Source organism: Ictalurus punctatus, chromosome 29, assembly GCF_001660625.3.
Source record: "Ictalurus punctatus breed USDA103 chromosome 29, Coco_2.0, whole genome shotgun sequence".
NCBI lineage: Eukaryota > Metazoa > Chordata > Actinopteri > Siluriformes > Ictaluridae > Ictalurus > Ictalurus punctatus.
In genome coordinates this window covers 11,498,833-11,511,996 of record NC_030444.2, presented here as the reverse complement: position 1 = coordinate 11,511,996, position 13,164 = coordinate 11,498,833, and the positions used below count along the sequence as shown (strand labels likewise).

The 13,164-nt window shown below is 41.2% G+C and overlaps 2 protein-coding genes across 2 annotated transcripts; both read right to left on the bottom strand.

Annotated features, from left to right (window-relative positions):
• Nucleotides 1-3,855: 3,855 nt before the first annotated feature.
• On the bottom strand, nucleotides 3,856-4,678 carry LOC128629403 (gamma-crystallin M2-like). The gene is made up of 3 exons (XM_053677352.1): nucleotides 4,664-4,678; nucleotides 4,233-4,496; nucleotides 3,856-4,138 (listed from the first exon to the last, which is right to left on the bottom strand). The coding sequence occupies exons 1-3, from the start codon at nucleotides 4,676-4,678 to the stop codon at nucleotides 3,863-3,865; spliced, it is 555 nt and encodes a 184-aa protein (XP_053533327.1). The 3' UTR covers nucleotides 3,856-3,862.
• A 3,845-nt stretch (nucleotides 4,679-8,523) lies between these two features.
• On the bottom strand, nucleotides 8,524-9,375 carry LOC128629402 (gamma-crystallin M2-like). The gene is made up of 3 exons (XM_053677351.1): nucleotides 9,361-9,375; nucleotides 8,930-9,175; nucleotides 8,524-8,836 (listed from the first exon to the last, which is right to left on the bottom strand). The coding sequence occupies exons 1-3, from the start codon at nucleotides 9,373-9,375 to the stop codon at nucleotides 8,561-8,563; spliced, it is 537 nt and encodes a 178-aa protein (XP_053533326.1). The 3' UTR covers nucleotides 8,524-8,560.
• Nucleotides 9,376-13,164: the final 3,789 nt, after the last annotated feature.

The window sequence follows — 13,164 nt, the reverse complement described above, 5'->3', positions numbered from 1 at the left end:
GGTGACTGGTTTGACTTGTCCAAGCTGCTTCCAACTGCTGAACTGCCCACCTGACTGGTTTAACCCCTGTATTTATACCTGGCCAGAACTAAAGAAACTCTTGAACAGACATAAAGCACAAAGGTCAACAAAGACCGAAAGAGCTTTTGCTATAGTCCCACATGCCGTGGTTTCCAGATGGCTTTAACATGGCTAGCATTAGCAAGCCAACACCATATATCTTTCAGTAGTCAGCTATTTTAGTCATTACAGTCTATAGACATGCTTTTTTTCTTTTGTGTCATGTGAATGAAATGTACCTGTTACCTGTTTGGAAAGCTGGTAAAATGGTTCTGTAAAAACAAATGTACGTTGTCAGTACAAGCAGAATGCTGCTCTGTGAGTTTAGTAGCATAATCCATTCAGAAGACCATATACAAATGAGGCTTTGGGGTATTATGCAGCAATTGCTCTGAGAAGCTTCAATAGACATTTCTGTGCATCTCAACTGATCTCTGTTTAAAAGAAATGTTTCAAAATGTTTAAAAGAAATGTTAAAAAAAAAAGTTTAAAAGAAATGTTTCAAAATGAGCAAATAAAGCCAGACCTTACACCACTAGTGAACTGCTTTGACCAATTTGAGCATAAGTTCCTTCCCTGGTATCAACCTTCCTTCCCAAGGTGTCAACACACATTCAGTTTTTCCTCCTATCACTGTTTTTTTTTCACATACTGGCACACAAGTCAAATCCTGTAATATTCAAACACAGATGTTATTTCACTCCAGAAGCGATGCCGTAATATACAGTATCCCACAAAAGTGAGTACACCCCTGACATTTTTGTAAATATTTGATGATATCTTTCCATGTGACGACACTGAAGAAATGACACTTTGCTACAATGTAAAGTAGTGAGTGTACAGCTTGTGTAACAGTGTAAATTTGCTGTCCCCTCAAAATAACTCAACACACAGCCATTAATGTCTAAACCGCTGGCAACAAAAGTGAGTACACCCCTAAGTGAAAATGTCCAAATTGGGCCCAAAGTGTCAATATTTTGTGTGGCCACCATTATTTTCCAGCACTGCCTTAACCCTCTTGGGCATGGAGTTCACCAGAGCTCCACAGGTTGCCACTGGAGTCCTCTTCCTCTCCTCCATGACAACATCACGGAGCTGGTGGATGTTAGAGACCTTGTGCTCCTCCACCTTCCGTTTGAGGATGCCCCACAGATGCTCAATAGGGTTTAGTCCATCACCTTCACCCTCAGCTTCTTCAACAAGGCAGTGGTCGTCTTAGAGGTGAGTTTGGGGTCGTTATCATGCTGTAATAGTGCCCTGCGGCCCGGTCTCCGAAGGGAGGGGATCATGCTCTGCTTCAGTATGTCACAGTACATGTTGGCATTCATGGTTCCCTCAATGAACTGTATCTCCCCAGTGCCAGCAGCACTCATGCAGCCCCAGACCATGACACTCCCACCACCATGCTTGACTGTAGGCAAGACACACTTGTCTTTGTACTCCTGACCTGGTTTCCGCCACACACGCTTCACACCATCTGAACCAAATAAGTTTATCTTGGTCTCATCAGACCACAGGACATGGTTCCAGTAATCCATGTCCTTAGTCTGCTTGTCTTCAGCAAACTGTTTGCGGGCTTTCTTGTGCATCATCTTTAGAAGAGAATTTCTTCTGGGACGACAGCCATGCACACCAATTTGATGCAGTGTGCGGCATATGGTCTCAGCACTGAGAGGCTGACCCCCCACCCCTTCAACCTCTGCAGCAATGCTGGCAGCACTCATACGTCTATTTCCCAAACACAACCTCTGGATATGATGCTGAGTATGTGCACTCAGCTTCTTTGGTCGACCATGGCGAGGCCTGTTCTGAGTGGAACCTGTCCTGTTAAACCGCTGTATGGTCTTGGCCACCGTGCTGCAGCTCAGTGTCAGGGTCTTGGCAATCTTCTTATAGCCTAGGCCATCTTTATGTAGAGCAACAATTCTTTTTTTCAGATCCTCAGAGAGGTCTTTGCCATGAGGTGCCATGTTGAACTTCCAGTGACCTGTATGAGAGAGTGTGAGAGCGATGACACCAAATTTAACACACCTGCACCTTGTCCACACCTGAGACCTTGTAACACTAACAAGTCACATGACACCGGGGAGGGAAAATGGCTAATTGGGCCCAATTTGGACATTTTCACTTAGGGGTGTACTCACTTTTGTTGCCAGCGGTTTAGACATTAATGGCTGTGTGTTGAGTTATTTTGAGGGGACAGCAAATTTACACTGTTACACAAGCTGTACACTCACTACTTTACACTGTAGCAAAGTGTCATTTCTTCAGTGTTGTCACATGAAAAGATATCATCAAATATTTACAAAAATGTCAGGGGTGTACTCACTTTTGTGGGATACTGTATGTAATTTTATGTTTTATGTAACACTGAGGAGCCCTGAAATTTGACCTTATTTATCTCACTATACACCTCAGCATCAACCACAGAAAACCTGTACATTGAGAGAGAAAGCTCAATGTGTTAAGCCACTGTCACCTGCTATTATGGTCCTATTCTAGCTAATTATTAATATTAATTAATTCTGGTTCATTCTAATTAATCTAGGGTATTTTACAGCAGAGTTTGTTACTCACAACTACTGAAATGGTCTTACTCTGACGAGACTACGAATGTACTCTCCAATACCTTTTTCATATTTGTACTCTGGGCGGAAGACATTAACTATGCAAGTAAAAAAATATAATGAAGCTCATCATCCTGGTGTTGCATTGTGGATGTTTGGCATACGTTTTCCACTATTCATATCATACCAGAAGATTTTGCCGAGTATCTTTCAAATTATTAGGTTTGACAAATTGTTAAAATGATTCAAAAATTGCCTTAACATAATCACTAAGTGAGATTGTATTGCTTTTCTTCACTTGGAGGGTTCCATGGATAAAACAGGAACCTCTGCATATGCCACTAAGGTGGATTGTTGAAAATCGATACATTCCATTAATCCAGTGAACATCAGAGATCTTTGCTTTTTGGAACATCAGCTTTGAGTATACAGTCATACCTTTTGGTAGAAGAAATGACCCTGCAAATGATCAGCAATTAATGAACCAAATGTTGTCTGTAAAGTAATTGAGTAATTATGAGTCAGATCTGGGCAGGGTGGCCAAAACACATTGCTGCTTTAAAACATGTGCTTGAAAATTAAAACTTGGAGTAAACACCCAAGCAGGGTCAGATGCATCTTTTTTTTTTTAATAAATGTGTCTCAAAATGACTTAGTCGAATGAGAATTTAACAATGGCTGGTTATGCATTGCAATACTTTGCTGTTTTCTGATGAATTTGCTGAACTCTTTTGCGTATTGATTTGAATGTGTTTTAATGAAATCTCAAAATGTGTTTGATTCAATCAACTTTGCTCTGAAATGAGTTTGGTGGTTGAAGGTAAATAGTTGAAAGGTCATAGTGTGGTTGGTGTGGCTTTATGTCAGAACCTTGGATTAAACACTTTTGTACTATTTTTGAATAACTTTATAAAGCACAAATTAAATGACAGGAAAAATGGGACTGGCTTTATTTGAGGTGTTACAATTTTAATATAAAGTCTATTAAGATATTAGTGCAAGATAACCACCCCAACAAATGCTGTACCTTCATCCATGGTAGTCCAGCAAATCTTGGGAGGTCATGGGAGGACATATTGTGCTTCATTACTGTCAAATGGAGTGGTTTCCTAAATGTTTTCTTAAAAACGTCTTTATGGAGATACGGTGAGATCGTTATGGAGGGAAAACACAAACGCTTTTCTGTATTTTGATTATTCGAAATTTCTTTATTGTCAATTTAGCACAGTTTGCTTTTAATACCAGGAGTCCATGATGCGCCTCATGCTCATGAACCTCATGCCGCCGTAGTCTCTGAAGTTCCTGTACTCTCCAGGCCTGAAGTACCACATCCTGCCTCTGTAGTGGGGCTGCTCGTACATGAGCCAGTGGCCGTCTATCACATGGCAGGACATGCAGCCGTTGGACCAGTGGTAACGATCCATGAAGGAATCGCAGTCGTCCGACATCTCATACATCTGACCCATGAAGTTGTCCCTCTCATAGATCCTCATTCTGTAGGATCCTCTGTACTGTTTGGGAAGAGGACAAACACCGTCTTTTTAGGGTAAAAACACCTATTGGGATATATGTATCCTAAAAAGTATGTTACATCCAATAGCATACCATGGGGATCATGCGGCAGGACCTGATGCAGTTGTTGCCCCAGCCCCACATGTTCATGTAGTCAGCGTACTCGCCCCTCCTCATGAAATACTGGTTTCCCATGAAGTTGGTGCGGTCGTAGACCATCCAGCAGCCGCTCTCCACCCTGCAGGAGTGGCAGCGGCTCATGTAAGAGTGCATATCGGAACAATCACCGGTGCACTCATAGGAGCGCCCCATGAAGTTCCTGTCCTCATAGAAGATAACCTGTTGGGGTGAGGAGTTTCAGAATCAGTCTCACAAGAAGAGTATCAATGCTTTTGGTAGAAAGAACCTTTGAGCAAATTGAAAGTTGGGCACATTTGTTTATGCTACCTTAGAAGCATTGCAAAGATCAACAATGAGCAATTATTTGAAATTAAACAAATGTTTAATGTTCTTGCAGTGTTTACCCTGCCCATGGTCATGGTGACTGGTTTGACTTGTCCAAGCTGCTTCCAACTGCTGAACTGCCCACCTGACTGGTTTAACCCCTGTATTTATACCTGACCAGAACTAAAGAAACTCTTGACCAGACATAAAGCACAAAGGTCAACAAAGACCGAAAGAGCTTTTGCTATAGTCCCACATGCCGTGGTTTCCAGATGGCTTTAACATGGCTAGCATTAGCAAGCTAACACCATATATCTTTCAGTAGTCAGCTATTTTAGTCATTACAGTCTATAGACATGCTTTTTTTCTTTTGTGTCATGTGAATGAAATGTACCTGTTACCTGTTTGGAAAGCTGGTAAAATGGTTCTGTAAAAACAAATGTAAGTTGTCAGTACAAGCAGAATGTTGCTCTGTGAGTTTAGTAGCATAATCCATTCAGAAGACCTATATACAAATGAGGCTTTGGGGTATTATGCAGCAATTGCTCTGAGAAGCTTCAATAGACATTTCTGTGCATCTCAATTGATCTCTGTTTAAAAGAAATGTTTCAAAATGTTTAAAAGAAATGTTAAAAAAAAAAAGTTTAAAAGAAATGTTTCAAAATGAGCAAATAAAGCTAGACCTTACACCACTAGTGAACTGCTTTGACCAATTTGAGCATAAGTTCCTTCCCTGGTATCAACCTTCCTTCCCAAGGTATCAACACACATTCAGTTTTTCCTCCTATCACTGTTTTTTTCTTCTTCTTTTTTTCCACATACTGGCACACAGGTCAAATCCTGTAATATTCAAACACAGATGTTATTTCACGCCAGAAGCGATGCCGTAATATACAGTATCCCACAAAAGTGAGTACACCCCTGACATTTTTGTAAATATTTGATGATATCTTTCCATGTGACGACACTGAAGAAATGACACTTTGCTACAATGTAAAGTAGTGAGTGTACAGCTTGTGTAACAGTGTTAATTTGCTGTCCCCTCAAAATAACTCAACACACAGCAATTAATGTCTAAACCGCTGGCAACAAAAGTGAGTACACCCCTAAGTGAAAATGTCCAAATTGGGCCCAAAGTGTCAATATTTTGTGTGGCCACCATTATTTTCCAGCACTGCCTTAACCCTCTTGGGCGTGGAGTTCACCAGAGCTCCACAGGTTGCCACTGGAGTCCTCTTCCTCTCCTCCATGACAACATCACGGAGCTGGTGGATGTTAGAGACCTTGTGCTCCTCCACCTTCCGTTTGAGGATGCCCCACAGATGCTCAATAGGGTTTAGTCCATCACCTTCACCCTCAGCTTCTTTAGCAAGGCAGTGGTCGTCTTAGAGGTGAGTTTGGGGTCGTTATCATGCTGAAATAGTGCCCTGCGGCCCGGTCTCCGAAGGGAGGGGATCATGCTCTGCTTCAGTATGTCACAGTACATGTTGGCATTCATGGTTCCCTCAATGAACTGTATCTCCCCAGTGCCAGCAGCACTCATGCAGCCCCAGACCATGACACTCCCACCACCATGCTTGACTGTAGGCAAGACACACTTGTCTTTGTACTCCTGACCTGGTTTCCGCCACACACGCTTCACACCATCTGAACCAAATAAGTTTATCTTGGTCTCATCAGACCACAGGACATGGTTCCAGTAATCCATGTCCTTAGTCTGCTTGTCTTCAGCAAACTGTTTGCGGGCTTTCTTGTGCATCATCTTTAGAAGAGAATTTCTTCTGGGACGACAGCCATGCACACCAATTTGATGCAGTGTGCGGCATATGGTCTCAGCACTGAGAGGCTGACCCCCCCACCCCTTCAACCTCTGCAGCAATGCTGGCAGCACTCATACGTCTATTTCCCAAACACAACCTCTGGATATGATGCTGAGTACGTGCACTCATCTTCTTTGGTCGACCATGGCGAGGCCTGTTCTGAGTGGAACCTGTCCTGTTAAACCTCTGTATGGTCTTGGCCACCGTGCTGCAGCTCAGTGTCAGAGTCTTGGCAATCTTCTTACAGCCTAGGCCATCTTTATGTAGAGCAACAATTCTTTTTTTTCAGATCCTCGAAGAGTTCTTTGCCATGAGGTGCCATGTTGATCTTCCAGTGACCTGTATGAGAGAGTGTGAGAGCGATGACACCAAATTTAACACACCTGCTCCCTATTCACACCTGAGACCTTGTAACACTAACAAGTCACATGACACCAGGGAGGGAAAATGGCTAATTGGGCCCAATTTGGACATTATCACTTAGGGGTGTACTCACTTTTGTTGCCAGCGGTTTAGACATTAATGGCTGTGTGTTGAGTTATTTTGAGGGGACAGCAAATTTACACTGTTACACAAGCTGTACATTCACTACTTTACACTGTAGCAAAGTGTCATTTCTTCAGTGTCGTCACATGAAAAGATATCATCAAATATTTACAAAAATGTCAGGGGTGTACTCACTTTTGTGGGATACTGAATGTAATTTTATGTTTTATGTAACACTGAGGAGCCCTGAAATTTGACCTTATTTATCTCACTATACACCTCAGCATCAACCACAGAAAGCCTGTACATTGAGAGAGAAAGCTCAATGTGTTAAGCCACTGTCACCTGCTATTATGGTCCTATTCTAGCTAATTATTAATATTAATTAATTCTGGTTCATTCTAATTAATCTAGGGTATTTTACAGCAGAGTTTGTTACTCACAACTACTGAAATGGTCTTACTCTGACGAGACTACGAATGTACTCTCCAATACCTTTTTCATATTTGTACTCTGGGCGGAAGACATTAACTATGCAAGTAAAAAAATATAATGAAGCTCATCATCCTGGTGTTGCATTGTGGATGTTTGGCAAACGTTTTCCACTATTCATATCATACCAGAAGATTTCGCCGAGTATCTTTCAAATTAATAGCTTTGACAAATTGTTAAAATGATTCAAAAATTGCCTTAACATAATCACTAAGTGAGATTGTATTGCTTTTCTTCACTTGGAGGGTTCCATGGATAAAACAGGAACCTCTGCATATGCTACTAAGGTGGATTGTTGAAAATCGATACATTCCATTAATCCAGTGAACATCAGAGATCTTTGCTTTTTGGAACATCAGCTTTGAGTATACAGTCATACCTTTTGGTAGAAGAAATGACCCTGCAAATGATCAGCAATTAATGAACCCAATGTTGTCTGTAAAGTAATTGAGTAATTATGAGTTAGATCTGGGCAGGGTGGCCAAAACACATTGCTGCTTTAAAACATGTGCTTGAGAATTAAAACTTGGAGTAAACACCCAAGCAGGGTCAGATGCATCTTTTTTTTTTTTTTAATAAATGTGTCTCAAAATGACTTAGTCGAATGAGAATTTAACAATGGCTGGTTATGCATTGCAATACTTTGCTGTTTTCTGATGAATTTGCTGAATTCTTTTGCGTATTGATTTGAATGTGTTTTAATGAAATCTCAAAATGTGTTTGATTCAATCAACTTTGCTCTGAAATGAGTTTGGTGGTTGAAGGTAAATAGTTGAAAGGTCATAGTGTGGTTGGTGTGGCTTTATGTCAGAACCTTGGATTAAACACTTTTGTACTATTTTTGAATAACTTTATAAAGGACAAATTAAATTACAGGAAAAATGGGACTGGCTTTATTTGAGGTGTTACAATTTTAATATAAAGTCTATTAAGATATTAGTGCAAGATAACCACCCCAACAAATGCTGTACCTTCATCCATGGTAGTCCAGCAAATCTTGGGAGGTCATGGGAGGACATATTGTGCTTCATTACTGTCAAATGGAGTGGTTTCTAAAATGTTTTCTTAAAAACGTCTTTATGGCGATACGGTGAGATCATTATGGAGGGAAAACACAAACGCTTTTCTGTATTTTGATTATTCGAAATTTCTTTATTGTCAATTTAGCACAGTTTGCTTTTAATACCAGGAGTCCATGATGCGCCTCATGCTCATGAACCTCATGCCACCGTAGTCTCTGAAGTTCCTGTACTCTCCAGGCCTGAAGTACCACATCCTGCCTCTGTAGTGGGGCTGCTCGTACATGAGCCAGTGGCCGTCCATCACATGGCAGGACATGCAGCCGTTGGACCAGTGGTAACGATCCATGAAGGAATCGCAGTCGTCCGACATCTCATACATCTGACCCATGAAGTTGTCCCTCTCATAGATCCTCATTCTGTAGGATCCTCTGTACTGTTTGGGAAGAGGACAAACACCGTCTTTTTAGGGTAAAAACACCTGCTGGGATATATGTATACTAAAAAAATATTACATGTAATACCATACCATAGGGATCATGCGGCAGGACCTGATGCAGTTGTTGCCCCAGCCCCACATGTTCATGTAGTCAGCATACTCGCCCCTCCTCATGAAATACTGGTTTCCCATGAAGTTCGGGTGGTCGTAGACCATCCAGCAGCCGCTCTCCACCCTGCAGGAGTGGCAGCGGCTCATGTAAGAGTGCATATCGGAACAATCACCGGTGCACTCATAGGAGCGCCCCATGAAGTTCCTGTCCTCGTAGAAGATAACCTGTTTGGGTGAGGAGTTTCAGAATCAGTCTCACAAGAAGAGTATCAATGCTTTTGGTAGAAAGAACCTTTGAGCAAATTGAAAGTTGGGCACATTTGTTTATGCTACCTTAGAAGCATTGCAATGATCAACAATGAGCAATTATTTGAAATTAAACAAATGTTTAATGTTCTTGCAGTGTTTACCCTGCCCATGGTCATGGTGACTGGTTTGACTTGTCCAAGCTGCTTCCAACTGCTGAACTGCCCACCTGACTGGTTTAACCCCTGTATTTATACCTGACCAGAACTAAAGAAACTCTTGACCAGACATAAAGCACAAAGGTCAACAAAGACCGAAAGAGCTTTTGCTATAGTCCCACATGCCGTGGTTTCCAGATGGCTTTAACATGGCTAGCATTAGCAAGCTAACACCATATATCTTTCAGTAGTCAGCTATTTTAGTCATTACAGTCTATAGACATGCTTTTTTTCTTTTGTGTCATGTGAATGAAATGTACCTGTTACCTGTATGGAAAGCTGGTAAAATGGTTCTGTAAAAACAAATGTACGTTGTCAGTACAAGCAGAATGTTGCTCTGTGAGTTTAGTAGCATAATCCATTCAGAAGACCTATATACAAATGAGGCTTTGGGGTATTATGCAGCAATTGCTCTGAGAAGCTTCAATAGACATTTCTGTGCATCTCAACTGATCTCTGTTTAAAAGAAATGTTTCAAAATGTTTAAAAGAAATGTTAAAAAAAAAAGTTTAAAAGAAATGTTTCAAAATGAGCAAATAAAGCTAGACCTTACACCACTAGTGAACTGCTTTGACCAATTTGAGCATAAGTTCCTTCCCTGGTATCAACCTTCCTTCCCAAGGTATCAACACACATTCAGTTTTTCCTCCTATCACTGTTTTTTTCTTCTTCTTTTTTTCCACATACTGGCACACAAGTCAAATCCTGTAATATTCAAACACAGATGTTATTACACGCCAGAAGCGATGCCGTAATATACAGTATCCCACAAAAGTGAGTACACCCCTGACATTTTTGTAAATATTTGATGATATCTTTTCATGTGTCGACACTGAAGAAATGACACTTTGCTACAATGTAAAGTAGTGAGTGTACAGCTTGTGTAACAGTGTAAATTTGCTGTCCCCTCAAAATAACTCAACACACAGCCATTAATGTCTAAACCGCTGGCTACAAAAGTGAGTACACCCCTAAGTGAAAATGTCCAAATTGGGCCCAAAGTGTCAATATTTTGTGTGGCCACCATTATTTTCCAGCACTGCCTTAACCCTCTTGGGCGTGGAGTTCACCAGAGCTCCACAGGTTGCCACTGGAGTCCTCTTCCTCTCCTCCATGACAACATCACGGAGCTGGTGGATGTTAGAGACCTTGTGCTCCTCTACCTTCCGTTTGAGGATGCCCCACAGATGCTCAATAGGGTTTAGTCCATCACCTTCACCCTCAGCTTCTTCAACAAGGCAGTGGTCGTCTTAGAGGTGAGTTTGGGGTCGTTATCATGCTGGAATAGTGCCCTGCGGCCCGGTCTCCGAAGGGAGACATGTTCTGCGTCAGTATGTCACAGTACATGTTGGCATTCAAGGTTCCCTCAATGAACTGTAGCTCCCCAGTGCCAGCAGCACTCATGCAGCCCCAGACCATGACACTCCCACCACCATGCTTGACTGAAGGCAAGACACACTTGTCTTTGTACTCTTCACCTGGTTGCCGCCACACATGCTTCCCACCATCTGAACCAAATAAGTTTATCTTGGTCTCATCAGACCACAGGACATGGTTCCAGTAATCCATGTCCTTAGTCTGCTTGTCTTCAGCAAACTGTTTGCGGGCTTTCTTGTGCATCATCTTTAGAAGAGAATTTCTTCTGGGACGACAGCCATGCACACCAATTTGATGCAGTGTGCGGCATATGGTCTCAGCACTGAGAGGCTGACCCCCCACCCCTTCAACCTCTGCAGCAATGCTGGCAGCACTCATACGTCTATTTCCCAAACACAACCTCTGGATATGATGCTGAGTACGTGCACTCAGCTTCTTTGGTCCACCATGGCGAGGCCTGTTCTGAGTGGAACCTGTCCTGTTAAACCTCTGTATGGTCTTGGCCACCGTGCTGCAGCTCAGTGTCAGGGTCTTGGCAATCTTCTTATAGCCTAGGCCATCTTTATGTAGAGCAACAATTCTTTTTTTCAGATCCTCAGAGAGGTCTTTGCCATGAGGGGGAATGTTGAACTTCCAGTGACCTGTATGAGAGAGTGTGAGAGCGATGACACCAAATTTAACACACCTGCACCTTGTCCACACCTGAGACCTTGTAACACTAACAAGTCACATGACACTGGGGAGGGAAAATGGCTAATTGGGCCCAATTTGGACATTTTCACTTAGGGGTGTACTCACTTTTGTTGCCAGCGGTTTAGACATTAATGGCTGTGTGTTGAGTTATTTTGAGGGGACAGCAAATTTACACTGTTACACAAGCTGTACACTCACTACTTTACACTGTAGCAAAGTGTCATTTCTTCAGTGTTGTCACATGAAAAGATATCATGAAATATTTACAAAAATGTCAGGGGTGTACTCACTTTTGTGAGATACTGTATGTAATTTTATGTTTTACGTAACACTGAGGAGCCCTGAAATTTGACCTTATTTATCTCACTATACACCTCAGCATCAACCACAGAAAACCTGTACATTGAGAGAGAAAGCTCAATGTGTTAAGCCACTGTCACCTGCTATTATGGTCCTATTCTAGCTAATTATTAATATTAATTAATTCTGGTTCATTCTAATTAATCTAGGGTATTTTACAGCAGAGTTTGTTACTCACAACTACTGAAATGGTCTTACTCTGACGAGACTACGAATGTACTCTCCAATACCTTTTTTCATATTTGTACTCTGGGCGGAAGACATTAACTATGCAAGTAAAAAAATATAATGAAGCTCATCATCCTGGTGTTGCATTGTGGATGTTTGGCAAACGTTTTCCACTATTCATATCATACCAGAAGATTTCGCCGAGTATCTTTCAAATTACTAGGTTTGACAAATTGTTAAAATGATTCAAAAATTGCCTTAACATAATCACTAAGTGAGATTGTATTGCTTTTCTTCACTTGGAGGGTTCCATGGATAAAACAGGAACCTCTGCATATGCCACTAAGGTGGATTGTTGAAAATCGATACATTCCATTAATCCAGTGAACATCAGAGATCTTTGCTTTTTGGAACATCAGCTTTGAGTATACAGTCATACCTTTTGGTAGAAGAAATGACCCTGCAAATGATCAGCAATTAATGAACCAAATGTTGTCTGTAAAGTAATTGAGTAATTATGAGTCAGATCTGGGCAGGGTGGCCAAAACACATTGCTGCTTTAAAACATGTGCTTGAGAATTAAAACTTGGAGTAAACACCCAAGCAGGGTCAGATGCATCTTTTTTTTTTTTTTAATAAATGTGTCTCAAAATGACTTAGTCGAATGAGAATTTAACAATGGCTGGTTATGCATTGCAATACTTTGCTGTTTTCTGATGAATTTGCTGAACTCTTTTGCGTATTGATTTGAATGTGTTTTAATGAAATCTCAAAATGTGTTTGATTCAATCAACTTTGCTCTGAAATGAGTTTGGTGGTTGAAGGTAAATAGTTGAAAAGTCATAGTGTGGTTGGTGTGGCTTTATGTCAGAACCTTGGATTAAACACTTTTGTACTATTTTTGAATAACTTTATAAAGCACAAATTAAATGACAGGAAAAATGGGACTGGCTTTATTTGAGGTGTTACAATTTTAATATAAAGTCTATTAAGATATTAGTGCAAGATAACCACCCCAACAAATGCTGTACCTTCATCCATGGTAGTCCAGCAAATCTTGGGAGGTCATGGGAGGACATATGCTTCATTACTGTCAAATGGAGTGGTTTCCTAAATGTTTTCTTAAAAACGTCTTTATGGAGATACGGTGAG

Bases quoted from the DNA above. Each gene is read 5' to 3' on its own strand.
- LOC128629403 (XM_053677352.1), bottom strand. The intron at 4,139-4,232 runs GTATGCTATTGG...CTTCCCAAACAG, and splicing joins CCTGCCGCATGATCCCCATG to TACAGAGGATCCTACAGAAT.
- LOC128629402 (XM_053677351.1), bottom strand. The intron at 8,837-8,929 runs GTATGGTATTAC...CTTCCCAAACAG, and splicing joins CCTGCCGCATGATCCCTATG to TACAGAGGATCCTACAGAAT.